At 34.2% G+C, this 20047-nt stretch overlaps 1 protein-coding gene across 1 annotated transcript; it reads left to right on the top strand.

Annotated features, from left to right (window-relative positions):
* Positions 1-221: 221 nt before the first annotated feature.
* Positions 222-18333, top strand: FAM76B (family with sequence similarity 76, member B). Its single transcript, XM_012660063.1, has 10 exons — positions 222-634; positions 1468-1532; positions 2356-2410; positions 3509-3664; positions 5730-5926; positions 9404-9451; positions 9642-9722; positions 10372-10507; positions 13317-13418; positions 18039-18333. The coding sequence occupies exons 1-10, from the start codon at positions 548-550 to the stop codon at positions 18126-18128; spliced, it is 1017 nt and encodes a 338-aa protein (XP_012515517.1). The 5' UTR covers positions 222-547; the 3' UTR covers positions 18129-18333.
* Positions 18334-20047: the final 1714 nt, after the last annotated feature.

Genomic DNA, 20047 nt, shown 5'->3' with positions numbered 1-20047 from the left:
GATTGGGGCACTCTCACCAAACCTGGGACTGGCTGCTAGAGCCGCGACCTGGACCTTTGGGCGGGACGGGTTTAAAGCGGATTTCGCGCGCTGAGAGCATCGGATTGTCATTGGCCGGTGACATCCTGCTTTTGTGGGCGCTCCTTGCGTAGCCAGAGTTCGGAGTTGGGCGGAGCGACCGAGTGACGCGATAGCCTCCGCAGCCAATCAGGGGTGGGGAAGGGAGGCCGAGAAGGAAGCGGATCCGCGGCCGCGCAGCTAAACTGCCACCAACTATCCGCTTCGTCTCCCTCCGCCACTATCGGGGCCTAAGCGGGAGCTGCTGGGACGGCGTCACTGGGTGGGCTGGGGCGGAAGTGGAGGCGGAGGGAGACGGCGGCGTTGTCCGCGGGGCCTTGGGCTCTGGCGGCGAGGCCTTGGTGGGCGCGAGGCAGGGGGAGGGGGAGGAGGAGGAGGAGCCCGCGGCCCGGGCGGCGGCGGCTCTCGAGTTCCCCGTAGGGCTCCGCCTCGGAGCGGGCGGCAGCGGAGGAGGAGACTGAGGAGCAGGATGGCGGCCTCGGCCCTGTATGCCTGCACCAAGTGTACCCAGCGCTATCCCTTCGAGGAGCTCTCCCAGGGCCAGCAGCTCTGCAAGGTCCGTAGGTGCCGGGCGGCGGGCGGAGTGCGTGTCCTCGGCCGTAACCCGAGGGTGCTGGGTGGCCGCTGTACCGCAGCCCCTCTCTCTTTCCCGGCGCCTCAGGGGTTTGGGAGTCTGGAGCCCTTGCCTCCCCATCCGGGGACCCCTTTTTCCGAGGGCCTGGGCATCAACTGGGGAAGGCCCCTGAGAGGGAGACAGAATCCTGCCTTCTTCCAGGCAGCCCAGGAGGGGGCCGGGCCCCATCAGCGTCCGGGGGTCTCAGGGGTGGGGCTGAGTGAGGCAGCCACCTGTCTATGCCGCAGAGACCCTGGGGTGGAGATGTTTTCATCTCAGTTTTCTGCCTGCTCTGTCCTCTCCTTCCACCAGGAGGGCAGGGGACGGTTTTTGCACTTTCTTGCTAGGAACCCGAAGCCGCAAAGCTGATGGCATCCTTCTTCCCTGTCCAGGAAAGCGAAGCGACTGGTTTGGGAACAGAATGCTCTATGATTTGGAGCTCCTCCCATCCCATTAAAGCCGGGATGCTGTCTGTGAGCAACGGTGCAAAATAATAAGTAGTTTCACATTTAACCAATCTTTGAAATCTGCCCTGACAGCTTTCTTAATTTATCTGTAATAACCCCCCCTATCTAATAAAGACAAAGACACCTATGCCTTCCCTAAGGAATTATACTGTGATTGGCCACTTACATAAATCCTCCAGTTGTTTACGTTGAGGGCCAGGTTTTATTGATGTTTTAGACATTTGACTAGGTTTGGTAATAATTTTGTACCAGAAAACTGAGATTTGGGACTTTGAGATACATACTGACTAATGTATTGTCTTATTGCAGGAATGTCGGATTGCGCATCCTATTGTAAAATGTACTTACTGCAGATCAGAATTTCAACAAGAGAGGTTTGTATATTGAACGGTTTTTGATTGTTAAAGACAAGCTGTTGTCTGTAAGGAACACTTGGGGGTTGTAATTCCGTATTAATATGGTCTAGCTTCTGAAATTTTAAATTGTAAACCTTTCATATATGGTGGGAGAGAGAATGTTGCCAAATAGTGGTTATTTTACAACTAGACTTCAGTCTACCTATGATGAAATAGACAATAAATTATTTTATGAAGGATGTACAGCCTTGCTATTGAAAATGCAAAAATAAAGTTACGATTAAGCTATGAAAAAAATGGTAAAATATTAATGGACCTGAGGTAAAGTCTGTAGTGTTACCAACTGCCTTCCAAGGATGAGATCTAGTAGAATAGCACATACTTTTTTAAACAGGTGATTACACTCTGGGAGCACACACAGAAAATAGCCTAACAGAAGAACAGATAATTTCTTCATAAGTAAGTCAGGGCATGATAATGAGAATGGCCAAGTGGAAGGTTAGGTAGGCACTGATGTGAAATGCTGTGCCTTAATAGTGGCAAGTGTGGAGATTTTGGAACTAGATAGGAAACATTAGGATTTTTTTGTTTTGTTTCCTTTACAAAAAAAATACACAATAAAAATGTCTAAAACATTTGTCTTAAGTTAATGGGCAGAGAAGTAAATTCAGGTTAAAACAACCCCGAAAAGATTCTCATATTTGTATTTTTGAAAAAATCCTTGGTCTGTATTAGAGTAAGTTTTAAGAACTACAAATCTGTGACTCTGTTTACTTTCGTTCAACATTGTGCTACAGAAAACTACATAAAAGTGATCATCTATATTCAATTTCCTTTTCAGCAAAACTAACACAATTTGTAAGAAGTGTGCTCAAAATGTGAAGCAATTTGGGACGGTAAGTATGTCTTATGTTTTCATTTCATATTTCTATTACTGGTCAGGTAATGTTTTTCATAAAGCTGGACCTTTAAAAAAATATGTATTGCCATGTTCTTAAATATTTCAACACATCAACATTTTTTATGAAAGAAATTTTCTGTACATGATCTCGTGGGAAGGTGACAACATTTAAAAACAGTCAAATTATGTACATGTTTTATTTATATTGAATTTCAAGGTGAAATTTACGAAGCTGTTTTTTAAAAATTAAATACGGCAAACCCCTGGTTATGGAGAACCTATTTATCCATAAGGCTTGCATAATCAGACTCTCCCCCCGCCTTTGGAACCCCCTCTTCAAAATTATTTTTATGTAGGAGTACAATTTAGATATTCACAAAAGTCATGACACTGTCCTAGTACAAATTGTTTTACATGTATATTACAGTCACTATTGGTATATTATACCAGTATTATTTTATTAATAATATTGTTCAAAGTGCTGACCTTAAGGCTCTATACTATCTTGAATTTTCTTTTGAATATCAAAGATAATCAGGTTATTTGTGTTATAGTTTGTGTTGAATATGCTTGTACCAATTTTTTTAAGTTGAAAACTTACCTGTATTATATAATCCATATGTGGACTATACCTGTATATGATGAAAAGTTAAATGTTTTTCGAGTAAGTGACATGGTTATTAAACTAACCAGGGTATTAAATTAGTAGAAGTTTATTTCCCTAAATTCTGGATACATGAGACTTTTCAGTCCATGTGTTCCCCTATTTTCATTCTTGGAGACCTTTTTCATGTGTAGTTTTTGTATTATATAACATGCTATGGAAATCACACATATATTTCTCAATATTTTTCATTTAAATATTCCAATAGAGTAACGGTGAGTGTCATGACTCTAGAAATAGATACTAGTTGAATGAATAGAAACATGACAAATGTCATTGAATATGACAGGGCAACATACATGACAGAAATTTTTTACCTGTTACTTTTCTTAATTGATCCCAGAGGTATGTCTGTAATACTGGTTATTTTTTATGTAGCAAATTTTTAATATTTTTAAAAGTCTTAAAGGAAATGTATATCTTTTTCAGCCCAAGCCTTGTCAGTACTGTAACATTATTGCAGCATTTATTGGTACCAAGTGTCAACGTTGCACAAATTCGGAAAAAAAATATGGACCACCTCAGACCTGTGAACAGTGCAAACAACAATGTGCTTTTGATCGGAAGGAAGAAGGAAGAAGAAAGGTATGTTTGATTTATGTTATGACATCATCTGGAAATTACTAAACAAGTTGTAAATTATTATAATTAATACACTGCTAAGACATCTATTCTTTGGGTCCCTAAAAGCAGATAATTAGATGACAGTGCAGGAATAGTGAGTTTTTTCCTTATTTGCATGTTACGTAGATTAATGTTGATCAAGTAGGATTATTGTACTTTAAAAAATATTCTGTGATGGCTATTCTGTATTATTTGGTTATCCCTCATTTAATTCAGGAGATTTGATTAATTACTGTTAAATAAATTCTTTCACCTATTTACCCTTTTGTTGGTTACTTGAAGTTGCTGGTGTGAAAAAATACCTAATGGCACATTAGCACATAAAATTCAAAGTTAGTCTTGTGCCTTTTGATATGGGCATATATTTGAAACCGTTGTTTGTTTTTCTCTACCTACAGTGACTTAATAAGTATGTGTATGCATGTGGCATTCTTCTGCTGATCAGCATTCACACAGGCCTCCTGTTGTCTATCAGTTTCAGTTGATTTGGAGGATGACTATCTCTTTGAGGGGCTCCCCCAGGTCCTCCCACAGCAATGTATGTACCCTAGTTATAAGACATGTCCCTCCAGCACTTCTTGTGTGAACAAACAGAAGACAGAAACTTGATTTTATTTTTACAGGTTTAGTGTTAGTAATTTTGGAAAGAAGTCTCTTTCTCTCTCCTTAGACACACATACAATTGATTCTTGTTATTTAAGGAAGTTATGCTCTATAAAGTTGCCACAAACACTGAATTAGTGAATGCAGTATTCCCCGCTTATCCTTCCAGGATATCTTCCTTCCAAGAGCCTCAGTGGATGCCTGAAACTGGGGATAGTAGTGAACTTTATATATGCTGTGTTTTTTCCCTATACATACAGGCCCGTAATAAAGTTTAATTTACAAATTAGGCACAGTAAGAGATAAACAATAACTGATAACAAAATAGAACAATTAATGTGAATGTGGTCTTTCTCTCTGAAAATATCTCGAGGTTGACCATGAGAAACTGAAACTGTGGATAAGAGGGGACTACTATGTACTGAACCATTCATTGTCCCTAAGGGAAATACAGGATTAGGTTCTTGCCTCTGATAACGTGTTGGTCAGGTGATCAATACATAACCTTATTTTATGTGTGTTTCTGTTTAAAGACACCTTGTTTACTATACTGTTGATTAATTTAATTGAAGGGCCACAGCACTAATGATGCCTGAATGAAGTTTACCTGACACACGTGTTTTCTCCATAAAGCACATCATAGCCTTCTTGAACTCAGGAACCATAAACAGCACTTCAGTGCAACTGTTTGGGGCCATTATAAACATCAAAATCATCAACAAAAAGCACAGAAGCTTGAAAAACATGGCACTAAATAGACTGAAAAGGATACTTGTCTGAGAGCTAAAACAAAAAGGGCAGAGTGTCACCTTATTCCCCTTCAGCTTGGAACATGTGCTGTTGGGTGACACATATTTTTCACCACTCTGCATATGTGCAAATAGCCACAAAAGTGCTGCAAGTCTTCATTTTTAGGGTCACAGAAAAATATTAGTAAGTAGGGAAATTTGCAAATACAAAAATCCAAGAATAATGAGAATCAACTATATATGTCATTAAGGCTCTCTTGTTCTATACATTTACAATACTTACTGTAGTGGAAAATACTTTATCATTTTAGTAATTACATAGTGATTTAAGAATTCAAGCTATATTCCTTAGAAGTATACCAATTTATACTTATTTTCTAGGAATAAGAAAAAAGGGCACGTTTTTCTCTTCAAATTAAAATGCCTTAAAACTAATGGAGGTCCATATATCATCACCAATTTTATAATAATCCTCCAAACAGGCATTTTTCCAAGTTTCAGAAAAGTTTAATTTTCCATTTTGCAAAAATCTTTGAATGTGTGTGTGCATGCATCATGCATGTGTGCGTGTATGTGTGATACAGTAACTGAAAGATGAGCAATTTATTTTACCTGGTTTCACCTACAGCCAGTTTATAGGTATGTTTAATCTAATAAAAATATTTTCTTAAAAGGTTGATGGAAAGTTATTATGCTGGCTCTGTACTTTATCATATAAGAGAGTTTTACAGAAGACAAAAGAACAAAGGAAGAGCCTGGGATCTTCACATTCAAATTCATCTTCTTCATCTCTAACTGAGAAAGACCAGCATCATGCAAAACATCACCATCATCACCACCACCACCATCGTCACAGTAGTAGCCATCACAAGTAAGTAATTTGAAATCATATTTTCTAAAATCCTTCCTGGCATTTTAATGTCATTTATTGGTGTTTACGTCTTACAAATATTGACTCTGTGCTAGTCTAGTTTCCATTGTACACAGTAAACTTTTTAAATGTCTAAGACCTCACTTTAATCAGTGTGTAAAATACGTGGAATGTGTTTAGCTATCTACCATAATAATAAAGATAGGACATTTAGGGAATTAATCTGTAAAATTATCATATCGTGAAGTCAAAATACAAGTACTTTGGAGTTAATAATTCAATTATTTAAGTTATCAAAAGCCTCAAGCCTCAATATTCTTTTTTTGTTTTAATAATTGTTAGGATTTTACTTACAAAAATTATATTTACCTCAGTTGTCATTAATTTGTTTTAGTAAAACTAGGGAAATATACATTTAGTCTTTTGGGAAACAGATTATAACACTATCATTTGTTACCATGATGGAAGCATTCTTAATCTTGGAGGTCCCCAAAATGTGAGAAATAATATTTTTAACTAGTGGTACTTAGCTGTTTTTTAAAACATATAGTTAGGAACTCTGTTCAAATACAGACAGCTATAGTCATCCTTTAATATATGTGGGATATTGGTTCCAGGACTACCTGCATAGCATACCGAAATCTGCACATACTCAAGTCTCACAGTTAGCCTTGTGAAACTTGGGTATATGAAAAATCGACCCTCCCTGTATGTGAGTTTCATATCCTGCAAATACTATATTTTTGATCTGCATTTGGTTGGGGAAAAAAAAAACCTACATATAGGTGGACCTGCACAGTTCAAACCTGGTTGTTCAAGGGTCAACTCTACTTGATTCTTAAAAGGACTTGAGGTCGGGGGAGGTTATATAGCAGTAGTCTTAACCCTTTATATGTGTAGTATAAAGGGTTTTTTGAAATATAATTTTAGTCTTCATGGAGAAATCAATGTTAAAACACAAACACATATAAACACACAAATTAAAATGGAAAAAAAGGGACATGATACTCACCCATTTTTAAATTTTTCTACGAGTCTTTAAAGTTTCAAATAATTACTTAAAACATAATTTTATTTACAGAAAACTGGTGCCTACTACATTTTGGAACACATAATGGTATTTTTGGAATTTAATATAGTTGTGTCTAATTAGCGAGATTGATTCTAAACTGTATGCTCTCACCAAGCAGATTATGAAGTTTTATTGAGGGAGGCACCAATGTTTTCTACTACCACATTGTAGTACTTTCTAGGTGTGACAGTGCAGTGACTTCTCTTTTGTTTGGCTATTTTGAAGAAATCTTGTGGTCTTTATATCAGAGTATCCCAAGGAGCAAAGGGGCATAAATTTCTCTTTTTTTTGTTTCCTCCCTTAAAGAAAATAGGACAAAATAACTATACAGTAATACCATAATGGCATATGTCAGATGTACTCCTAAGACCCAGCTGAAATGTCTCTTTCCCATATCCTTCACAGATAAACTTGTCTTAGCATGATATGAAAGGACATAGTCATAATCAGAGTACGTTTTGTGAAGATCAAGTTGTGTGATAGTAACTTAATCTTTTTGAAAGAATTGACAGTTTTCAAAAATAAAAGGAGGCAGGGCGGTATTGACTTCCGATTTTTTGCCTTTTGGTTACTTAAATACAAATACTATATAGTATTTGATGACTATAGACCATATGATGAACAGATAGTTTGTAGGGCCCTATCTTGAATTCCTTAGGTCAGAATGAATATGAGGAGCATATTGTAGTTGATGGTAATTGGTGAGGAAGTGTCACTAAGGTCAATCTGAATCTAGGAATGGACAACTCTCAGAAGGCTAAGCTGGGAATTCGGATGGTTCTGATAAATCGTTATTAATGTGATTGTTCTCACTTTGAGATCTGGTTAGTGCTGTTAATTCGTATGTATTTATATGGCATGCTAATGCTTATCATGAAATTTTTAAAAAACAAAAGGACAACTGAATTCCTCAGTAGGGTTGCCAATTGATTCACAAGTAAAGAGTAAATCAGGTCGATAGAATATAGTTACTGTTTCACCAACTTAGTATTTATTTACAGGTGATTCTTAAACTTGGTCTGTTTTTTACTTTTGATTAAACTTCTACAGCTGAAACAACACTAAATTTTATACACACACATAAATGTATATACATATACCTACTTTGTATATGCTAGCACTGTACTAAGTGCTTTTACATATGTAGTTCATTTAATGCTCGTATCCTTATAAGCTATGTATTATACGCATTTTACATATGAGGGAACTTACTGAGGCTCAGGGCTTTTCAGTAACTTGCACAAGGTCACAGGTCTTCTCACATCTCATAAATTGTGTATATGTGGTGTCTGGTTCATAGGCTCTATACATGTTGAATAAATAAACTAGGGGTTAGTGAAGTATTGACTGATAGGCAAGAATAGGAAAAATGTGGGATTCATAGTGAATTATAAGGTAGCAATTAGGATTATGGAGAAATGGAAAAGAGATAGTATTAATTATAAGTAAAAGTAAAATCATTTGTCACTATGAAATTTCCCAGTAGTTTCAGCATGGCTTCTCAGGGTATTAACTGAAGAGAGATCTAGAGGCCGGGCGCGGTGGCTCACGCCTGTAATCCTAGCCCTCTGGGAGGCTGAGGCAGGTGGATCGCTCAAGGTCAGGAGTTCGAGACTAGCCTGAGCAAGAGCGAGACCCCGTCTCTACTAAAAAATAGAAAGAAATGATCTGGACAACTAAAAACATATATATATAAAATTAGCTAGGCATGGTGGCACATGCCTGTAGTCCCAGCTACTTGGGAGGCTGAGGCAGAAGGCTTGCTTGAGCCCAGGAGTTTGAGGTTGCTGTGAGCTAGGCTGATGCCACGGCACTCTAGCCTGGGCAACAGAGCAAGACTCTGTCTCAAAAAAAAAAAAAGATCTAGATCCTTTGGATAGGATTCTTAAGAAAACTAGGAAAGAGTTAAAGAAATAAAGATATTTCTTTGTTTTACTTGACGTACTAGTCTGAGCAGTGTGAATTACTTGAAAGGAAGAATCTCCTCTTAGGGTTATTAGGAAAGCCTTAACTTTAAAGATGAAAAATTTCTGTCTAAAGTAGTAAGGGTAGCCAAAGTACAATAATTTCTAGACTTTATAAATATAGAATCCTTTTATGGTAGTTTCATGCTCATAAACCCCACCCTTGATATGGTATTAAATAGAATTATGGAGATCCTGATTAAAAAGAAAATTCAGTCTCCTTCATTGTACCTTTCCGAACTTAAAATGGCTAGTAGTTATTTGATTAGAATTTATCTCATTTAAATGTGATTTATTAAATTTTTAGTTTGAAAACTTAAATATGCCTTTCTCTGAACAAAAGATTATAAGCACATACAATTTGATTCCATTGAGAAAGAATGCTGTTAAATGTAGATATATTAAATAAATGTTATTAGATGTCATTTATATGTTTTTCAGAATCAGCAATCTAAGTCCAGAACAAGAGCAGGGACTGTGGAAACAGAGGTAAGTACATTAATATATTTTCTGAAGTATTTTGAAATGTATTTTTGTAAATGTGATATCCCTTTAACTTTGTTATTTAGGCTTCGAAAAAAATTAGTGATGTTCAGTAATACTTGAGGGGAAGAAGACTAACTTATCGTTTGGTTCTTCCCTATTTACTCTAATTTTTCTTATTAATATTTGGTTTCAGCCATAAATCCTCTGCAGCAATTCAGAATGAAACTCCAAAGAAAAAGCCCAAATTGGAATCTAAGCCATCTAATGGAGATAGGTAAAAATGAATTCCTTTAGTGTTGTAAAAATTCAACTCAGTTGAACAGTTATGCTTGATTGCCAGTTACTACTAGATAAAAGAATAGAAACATATATTTTTCTACATTGACTTCTTTGAGTCACCTAGAAGAGTAAACATAATCAATTTAAAAAATTAACTTAATTTTGGCAATAAGAAAGTGGCACTGAACTATATTGTTCTATTTGGGGAATAAATTTGGGTTTTGAAAAAAAAAACAAATCTGAATGAGAACGTAATCTTTATTCTTCAGAGAAACACAAATCGAATTGTGATATTTTAAATTGACCTGCTTTGAAAATGTTTTTAGATTTAAAATATTATGAGCGTGACTTTGTTTTAGTTCATTAGCCAAAAGTTTGCTGATGTTACTGTACAAATTGGCTGCCTATTGCTTAACACTAGAAATATTGACCCCCTAAAAGCTAATACTGAATTATATTTCTGCAGGTGTATGTAATGTGTGCCATTAGTAAGGTAATTTGCCAGTTGCATCCATTTCTGTCAGGTACATATTTTTTTGCATTAGCCTTAAGGATGTTTGTGGAATTGTCTAATTTATGCAATTTGAACACCTGCTAATTTTCCTTCTACTTCATTTAATTGTGTTTTATTTTTTTCTTTTTAGTAGCTCTATAAATCAGTCAGCAGATAGTGGGGGAACAGACAATTTTGTCCTTATAAGTCAACTGAAAGAAGAAGTGATGTCACTTAAGCGTCTCTTACAGCAAAGAGACCAGACCATTTTAGAAAAAGATAAAAAGGTAAGAAACGGTTCACTGAAGCCTGGTAAGATTTACATCTTGATTCTTGCTTAATCATTGCAAATTTTATTAGATTTTCTTTAACAATTTGGTAATGTTTATTGTGCACGATTCCTGTAAGGCAAATTATGAAAGCCTGAATTGGAGTCTAGGCCATCATCTAATGAAGGTAAATAAAAATGGTCTTTCAGAATTTTAGTTCTAAGAATTAACTGAGAGCTAGTTAGAATAGTAATAATTTCTGAACCTTAATTTTTAATAAGCATGTAAATTTAAAATAGGTCTGATATCTTAATTTAAAAATAAGATGCAAATGGAATATTTTAAAAACCCTTGTGATTTAAGATTGTTAGTTGAAAGTAGTCTTTAATATACTGATCGTGTGCTTACATCAATCCAGATCAAATAACTGGTGAAAGGTAATTATATGGGAATTTCCTGTGTAGTAGTCAGTGATTAGCAATAGGTGTCTAAAATCATTTTATAGGAAGTAAGTGTACTTTTGGGACTTTGCTTATCAATTCAGTCAGGAGGAATATTAAATATGTTGTCCATCTAGTGAAAAGAGGAATATTAACAGAATTATAGATAGATTGAAGGTTTTCTTATGCTGTGAAATCAAGATAGCATAATAGTGGGCAGTCATGGAGCAGGAAACAGTTTTAAAGTCATTTAGCCATACCTAGGTTCAAATCTCAGTTCTAACACTTTCTATGTGACCTTGAGTGATATGCTATCACTTCCTTGGGCCTCAGTTTTCTCATTTGAAAAATGGGAGCATTAATGCTATCTTATAGGATGGTTGTGATGATTAAATGAAAATGCAAAGTATTTACTACAGTTCCTGGCATATATAAGTGCTCATAGGGACTATTACTGATGTTTGGTCATCTTTAAGGGTAGAACCTATTTTTGTGCTTGTTTTATGGTCCCATACAATGTAGTTTGAGCTATAGCAAATATCTTGCAGAAGGAGAACATTAAAAACATTTCTTTTAAAATTATGAAAAAGACATGAGTATAAATATGTTACGAATAATCCATCCCTGAGTATCCACAGTAGTGCTTGAGTTTGAGCTGGCTTTTACTTCTGGCATTCAATAACCTTTATGTTACATTTTCCCACACCTTGATGGTTAGTGGACTTTATTTCAATACATTTGTACCTCATTTTAAGCAAATTCAGTATATGGAAAATTGGGATTGACATATAGGACAAAAATAGGGTAGTCCTGGGTGTTGTTGTCTTATTCTTTTTTGATTGACGACATTGTTTTAATTAATAAGCTTTTATGGAAATTGTTCTATGCACAAAATTTTGGACACAAGCCAGGTATATCTGCATTAACCTTGAAAAAAGCGGAATAAAATGCTAAGTATACTGCAAAATTCACAATGATTTCAAAGCCAAGTAGTAACAAGTTATAGAATATTGACTTTTTTTAGATTTTTTTTGCTCTGTAATGTAACTCTTCTGTATTAGTACAGTTAGTTGAAGTTCTGTTGTTAGTGTTCCTCTTTTTTAGAAAAACAACTGGGGATTGAAATTAGCAATCTTGTAAGGAAAATAATAATTGTAAACCTAAAATAGTTACACATTTGCAACTTTTTGTTATAGATCTAAGACAACCAAGTTATTGTCCTGAATTGATTTCATAAACTGTTATTCAGTGACTTCTAGAACCAGTCACCATACTAGGTTATGAGGCTACAAAGATGACAAAATAGGACACAATCCGTGTCTTCCAGAAGTTCATAATCTGGAGGCAACTCGCAGTATAGTGAATAGAATAATTGTCTTAACCGATTTAGTGTGAATTGGCATTTCAGAACAGGAATTCTTTTGTAATACAGAAAGTTGAGAGAGAATTTAGTTATACTTTGAATTTGACAAAGTGCAGGCTTTTATTTGGAAAGATAAGAGTATAAGACATCATGGCTTCCTCTCTCTTTGCTGTTGTATGTCTTTCAATTTACTAACTACCAGATGATAACAAAAAAGGCATGCAAACCTTTGGCTTACAACGTGAAAAACATTTTAAAATAACCTGAAGCTGCTTCTGCATGGTTCTGACAATGAAATTATATTACTTATTTTTTAATTTGAACTCATGAGATACTGTACTTTTATGTATGTCATATGTATGAAAAAAATTGTCATGTAACCTTCTTTGCGACCTCAAACCACTGATTTTCTTATTTGTCTAGCCCAAATTTTATAGTAACCCCCTTTCTCATTCCATATTAGTTGTATATCTGTGTGTTCTCGATTTTTATCTCAAGGGTTAGGTAGTATTGTGTACATAATCCTGGACATAAATTTTACAAACAGTACAGCTCTTTGGTTGATATGACCATTACTCTTTATATTTGCCCAGTATGAAACTTTTTTTTATTATTGAAAGATAATTTTAACCTGAAACTAGTTTATAAATTTTTTTTTTATATTAATATGAAGTACATTTTAATTGAGGCATTTTCCTAGGTATTAGCCATTAAGCTTTTTTGTTGGCATACCAGTTGTGAAATTCTTTGTCTAGTGAAGCCACCTTTTTTTAAGGAAAAAAAAAGGCAGCTTCTCAAACGTTTTACTGATGGTCAGGTATTAACATTAAAATTATACTGAAGCAGATAGAATTCATCATTTCACAAAGCAGATTTTAGATAGGTTGTAAAACTCAGGAAACTGCTGTTAACAGCTTCCACTTTTATAATGAAATGTGAGTTTATTATGAAGGATATTTAAAATGCTATGCATTTGTGTGTGTGTGCATAATATACATATATCTTTTTTCTTTTAATCTCTCAGTTAACTGAACTAAAGGCAGACTTTCAGTACCAAGAGTCAAATTTGAGAACAAAGATGAACAGTATGGAAAAAGCTCACAAAGAAACTGTGGAACAACTTCAGGTAAATGACATTATTTATGTAAAATGTTAGGCAAGGAGACCTAAACTTGGGTAATAGGATTCATTGACTTTGATTGGTAATGGTGTCCTTATTTTGTGCATATTGTGCCTTTCAGTTTTGATTTTGACTGTATAATAGTGTTTAGTCCTGATCCCATTAAAAGTTGTTTGAAGTCACTTGAAAGATAATTCAGTACATGAATCCTGAAAACTTTTGCTTAAACTAGGGTTTTCAGAGGAGATGGATTATCTTCAGTTGATCATCAGGCTTAAGCAAGAAAATTAAAAGTCAAATTAATGATACTAAGTTAAAAATAAGGGTCTTCAATATCAATCATTCTTCCTGTATCTTTCCAAATAATGGGAAGAGTGGTGGGTGTCTAAAACCAACACTCAGGGATCTCAAGTGGTGGAAATTTATGCTGCATGCAGTGATGCAAGGCAAGAGAGTATACTTAATCTGTGTACTGTGGTTTGCAAAGTGCCAAAAAGGGTTCTGCTATATGCCAACAGGTAGTGATCCACTTCAACCTCAGAGTACTGCAAAGTATATTAAGCAGGATTTAAATACAACTGTATTTAAATAAAATTAAGAACAACTGTATGGTGACTTCAGGAGTCACCACAATAACAATGAAGGGGTAGTACCTGATGTCCGGCATGCAAAAATGGTGAATATCCAACATAGATACAAATTATTCCCTTACTTAAAGCTTGTACTCATCTAGGTTTCATACATTTAGAAGTGAGACCACACTAAATTAATTACATGTTCTCTTTGATTTTTACATTCTGACATTTGTAGACTTAATCTTTAGTAACAGGGTTTTTAATATTATGAAATTTTAAGTCTTAGAAGTGTAGAAAAGTTGCCAGCACAGACCACCAAGACTTGAGGGGAGAGTACAGCTTTGGAAGGAAGGAATTAATACTGCCCTGTTTTTTCTAAACATTGTAACACCAAGGGATATTTGCTATTCCTGTCTCTTGGTTTTGTATTCTTCATACTTCTCTGCAAATAGACTAAGTTTAGTAGGATTTAGGAACCTGCTAAAATTTGAGGTACAGATTGCCTGGTCTTAACCCTGATTTTACTATTACAAATAACTTTGAAAAGGAACCTTACATAGAACCTGGGACGTAGTAGGCATTCAAATGATTTATTAAATAAGTGGTGATTTATGGAAATGCCCATCTGCCCTCTGTCCTGAAAGATTACCCATATCGTACACCAGGCTCGTTGTACATTAATTATTGTTTTTCATCCACCAGCAAGTATTTTTAGTTTATGATACTATTATTTTTCTTATTCAGTTATTAATGCTGAAGGGTTACTTAGAACAAAATCTTTAACCTGATGATCTCTGATTTAATGTGATATAACCAAAGCTCTGAGGTAAATCCAAAATGAGAAAACAGAATAACTGTGAGTGGTACTTAAACATGATTTAACTTAATACTTCCCACTGTTCAGAAGAGCAGTTTGTTTTCTGTTTTTTAAAATCATAGTCGCAAGCACAGGGGAACCCTCTTTGACTTAGCCTGATTGCTTGATCGCTGACTTTTCATATAATATAAGAGTAATTAATATTTATATAGAAGTAGGACATTTTCAACATGATTTTACATATACTGTCTTATTTATTCCTTACAGTAGCTCTGAGTTACATGGTATACCCATTTTATAGTTGAAACTGTGGTTATACAGTAATTAGGGACACAGAAACCTTCATCTTCTGACTCAGGTTTAGCTGTAATTTCCCCTGTTCTACCCTAGCTCCCACCACCTCATGTTACTCAGAATTTCTATTTTATCCTTCTTATCAGAACACTTCCCTATATCTTTTGTGTTATGGCTAGAGAGTTTCTGTCACAGCTAAGTGCTGTCTTTTTACCCCACTCCCATTAGCAACCAGTGATACTAGTAGGATTCTTTACTGAGGTAAGTAAACATAGTAAATTTTTTTTCTTTATATGATAAGTAATGCACCTTGTAACACAAACTTCATGTACTCTAACAGTTCTTAAAATGTTTTTAACTATCAAACCTGGGAATAAGCACTGAACATGACAAGAAAAAGTTGTCTAAAATATCCCCCCAAACTCCCTAAACTATGTAAAATACTAAAAATATCAAATAAACATTCTGTTTAATTAAGTAAATGGCTAAAAGAGGAAAGGGACCTAACATTTGAATGCCTTGTATGTACCAGTCACTGTGTTAGGCTATGTGTTTTGTATTTTTGATTTGTTCTTTCAACTCATTTTGAGGTGGGTGATGTAGTTTCTGTTTTACAAATGAGAAAATATACTCGAGATTACATAGCAGGTAAGTGGCAGAGCGAGGACTTAAAGCAGTATCTGTGTAATTCTTAATTCACATATTTTTTTCCTTCAGATCAACATTTCTAAATGTTTTTAAATAATTTCATTGATTTTTTTCAGGGTGCAAAATGAAGTAATTTTAGGATAAAAAATTTAAATGTGCATTTATTTAAATATTGCATTATGAAATTCATTTTTAGTGTACTCAAATTATAATAAGATAAATTTGGACTTGTGTCCATTTGACAACTGATAACACTATTTTAAAGGCTTTTTTATTATTTATTAACAAATAAATTTATTGGTGTATGCTAAATGCAGATTGAAAATTAGCTGCATTAAAAGGAAAAACTGCTTTCAAGATGTAATGTTTAATTTCTTATATTTTGTACTTAGAATGTGAAAATTATAAACTCATTTTTTTAATTTGATAATTGAGAAAATATAATTTAGAGATTTACTTTTTAACCATTTAGTGTATCAATATAAACATTTTTATATAAATATAGTTTATAGATCTGGTGGAGGTCTTTTTGAAGCAGATTTATAAACATAGCCTTTTTTATACCCTTCATTAATTTTATTTTAAAATTTATGTTTCTTGAATTTCTGATTAGCCAGTGGACTTATTATAAACTAAATAATATGTAGTTAACAATTAAAGGCAAGTTTTAAACTACCACACTGACTTGGACTGGTCAGCTGAGTAATAAACCGGTTGATTATGAGTGTGCTACTTGATTTCCCCTAACTGCCAGCTACATTCTCACTTGATTTGCCCTCTGAGTTTCTCAAACTGTTTAGTTTTAATGGGAGAATAATCTTTTTCAATTCTTTATGGTTTTCAAAGTTTAAAATGGATATTGAATTTTAAATTGAAGCTCTTCATTATTGCCTTAGTTATTTAATAACCATTGAATAAAGAAACCCTATTAATCATGCAGCTGAACATAAAAAATGATTTGCACATATAAGGTAGCACTGAGAATATTTGCATTTTGGAGGTCACAGGTGTTAATTAGGAAGAGTTTGATTGGAGAAGCGTTGGGGAATGAAACCACTTTAAGGTGGCACACAGAAGAAGGCAGGGTATTATCTGGCCATACCAAGCTAAAAGTAGAAGATGAAGCATTGAGATTAAAAAATGTCTGTCTAGATAATAAAAAAATCTCGAAACCTGTGGAGGAAAATGGTTTTCAAACAAAAGCCAGAGGATATCTTTTAAAAATTTGTTAATTTTAGGGCAGTGCTCTGCTCGGGTTCTAAACTATTTTCATCACTCTCCCCATTTTGGCTCAGAAACTTCAAAAGTGCTTGATCATTAATGTATTTATATATACAGGAATCCTTATTATCTAAGTTTCCATAGTTAAGAGACTGCACAAGGTGGCAAAAGCAATTAGAATATGAAAATATTCACTGAAAGTCCCTGCATACACCTTCCTCCTTGCTAAACTAGTGATTGTCATAGCATATTGGCTCAAGGACAATGTCTTTGTCAATTATGGATGGGACATTTGATAATGAAGTACAAATTAAGTTGAGGTGGTTAGCAAAGTGAAATTTTGAATCTTTGTAAGAAAAAAAATTTCAGGTTTTCTTGAAATTGAAAACAGTGATAACAGGCAACTGCTCAGATCACACCAAAGCCAGCAGCCGATGACTCTCTGTCAATTAAAGGAACAAGAATAAGATCAGAAAAGAGCAGGTCCTGATGGATGCTTAAAAAAAAATTTATTATCATTAAGAGTGCCTTTGGCAAATTGATAAATTCCAACTATTTTTTGCAAAATGACCTCTTAGCTTGTTCTACAAGAAGGAAAACATCAACTGAAAGACCTCATACAGCTTGCTGGAAAATATTCCTCCCAAATCAACACTTGATTCATTCTTTGATTTTATTGTTTATAAAATACAGCTTATTTTTGTAATTTTAATTTCATGTTTTTAAGATAAAGGGCCAAACATGTTTTCCCTATTTAAAATTTGAACCTTCTTTTAAGTGGATTCACTTCGTTACCTTTTTTCATAACCAGTTATATCTTTGGACAACAATTATATTAATAATGACATTTACAAAGGGGGCTAATAAACCAATCTAGAATTTCCTTCTGCATATTCAGCCTTAAAGAGATGAACCTAAATGTACCAACTCTTTCATTTAATCTGTTGGTGTTTCAGTAAAGTCTTTTGCCATGTAAATGGAAAGAGCAATATTAAATAAATGGTATTCTTCAGAACGACTCTTAATAATGTTTCAAACATTTTTAATCTTGAATATTTTTGTCTTCCACAGGCCAAAAACAGAGAACTACTCAAACAGGTTGCAGCATTGTCAAAGGGTAAAAAGTTTGACAAAAGTGGAAGCATACTAACATCTCCTTGAGAAAGCAATTATTTGTTTAGTGTTTCTGCTTACAGTGTAAATTTGGGGGTGGGGGGCGGAATTCTGTGAAGCCCTAAAATTCTGTGTAGTGGAAAAATATTTTTGCACACCAAACGAATTGGCGTGTTTCCTATTCACTTTTGTAACTGATACACAGCATTTTTTAGGTTGTAAAACATTCAAATAAAACTTCAACTGGTTTGAAGTAACTTTTTAATTATTTGATATCCAGGAACTTTTTTGCCAGCAATAGTATTAAACAGTTGTAAAGGAGTGCATGAGTAGTGCTCTTTATAAAACTCAACATGCAATAATAGAGTAGATATGGTTTTAAGAAGTCAAAGCAGCAGGGTATTTTTGTGTTTTTTTTTTTCACTATGCTAATTTGAGATAAACAGTTTTCAATTTAGAAATACAAAAACTTTTAAACAAGAAAAGTGGTAAACACTTTTTTTGGGAATTGTGTTTTTACTTTGCATCAACATAAATTTAGGAAAGAATCATGGTGCTTCTATTAAATGAAAAGAGTATATGTAAATATGTTTTTAAAAGTTACATCATTAACAGTAACCTAGCATTTTCATTATTGGTATAGGAATTAATGTTTATTGTACAATATCCGAGGTAAAATGTGTTTGTTTTGTAAAAACTGTAGATTTTTACTTACAAGTGCCTTTTTGCCAGCTAATGTTTTTATTTATAGGAATGCTGATCTTTTGTACATACAGTTTGTTTTAAAATCATGTTTAATAAATGTTTGTATATAAACGAATATGTACAGAACCCTATTTCAAAAGGAAATCAAAGTTGCTAGTAAAATGTTTGAGGTTGCATTAAGAACTAACTCAAAATGCATATATAGACTTTAGAAGATTTTGTGGTTTGTTTCTGTGTGATAAGGGAAGCTGTTGGTCATTGAATTCATTTAATTATGTCAAAATACTTCCCCAAAGATTTAACTTTAAGTCACTTCCAATAGAGTAATTTTATTTTTTATGTCATATGGCTTCGTATTTCAAGAGTTACATGTTTTGCTTTCTTTATAAAAATTCTTTAAAATTTATAATGTTTCTATAATGGTCACTATATCTGCTTTCCTTATAATGTGTGGTTATCTAAGTTAATATTTATGTATATCATACTTAATTTGTAAATTTAAGGCAAATCTGGAAAAAATTAAATAACTTTTTAATCCAGTCTGTGATTATCTTTGAATAAATTGGAATCTATAAGATTCAGACACTATTTATAAGTAAATTGTCTCAAAGTCTTTAAAATTGTCTATAACAGGTTACGGTAGGGTGGAATAGGTTATGTGAAGTTAATGACTAATTATATTCTGATCCAGTGGTTTTCAGCATGTAATGGAATTGATCTGCGCAATATTTTAGTGCAATTTTAAAGCCTCAGTCATTGCTAGATAACACTTTGCAAAGTAAAAGAGTTTCTTCTCTTAGGAGTTTTTGGGCAGAGATAATTTGTTTCAAGTAAAACAGTAAATGTAGCAGTTTGAAGGTTTTGTTTTGAGACAAGCATTGATTATGTCATATCAAACATTGGCTTTCTTAACACATGATTATAACAGTTCTTTTTAACATGATGTGTATTTCTGTAGACTATTCCTATAGTTCATTATAAAGTGATACCAAATAATTCTTTGTCCAATTTGGAAGCATAATATAGGTTATTTTCAAGTGATAGTAAAAGATTCAGTCAGAATCTTGGAAAAATTAGACCAGTTTATTTTTGAGATCTTCATGTAATAATAATCCTAAACTTACTCTCAACCATGACAGATAATGCCTTAACATGGATTTTAATGTTTGCAGGATTTGCTAAATTCTTAAGGAAGTTGTTACGTTTCTTTAAAATTTATAATGTTTTATATTCTTGTTTTATAGCCATTTGTCAATCCACAG

This window comes from Propithecus coquereli, unplaced genomic scaffold (genome assembly GCF_000956105.1).
Source record: "Propithecus coquereli isolate 6110/MARCELLA unplaced genomic scaffold, Pcoq_1.0 Scaffold65, whole genome shotgun sequence".
NCBI classification, from domain to species: Eukaryota; Metazoa; Chordata; class Mammalia; order Primates; family Indriidae; genus Propithecus; species Propithecus coquereli.
Note: the sequence above shows the minus strand (reverse complement) of the source record. Positions and strands in the feature narration are given on the sequence as shown.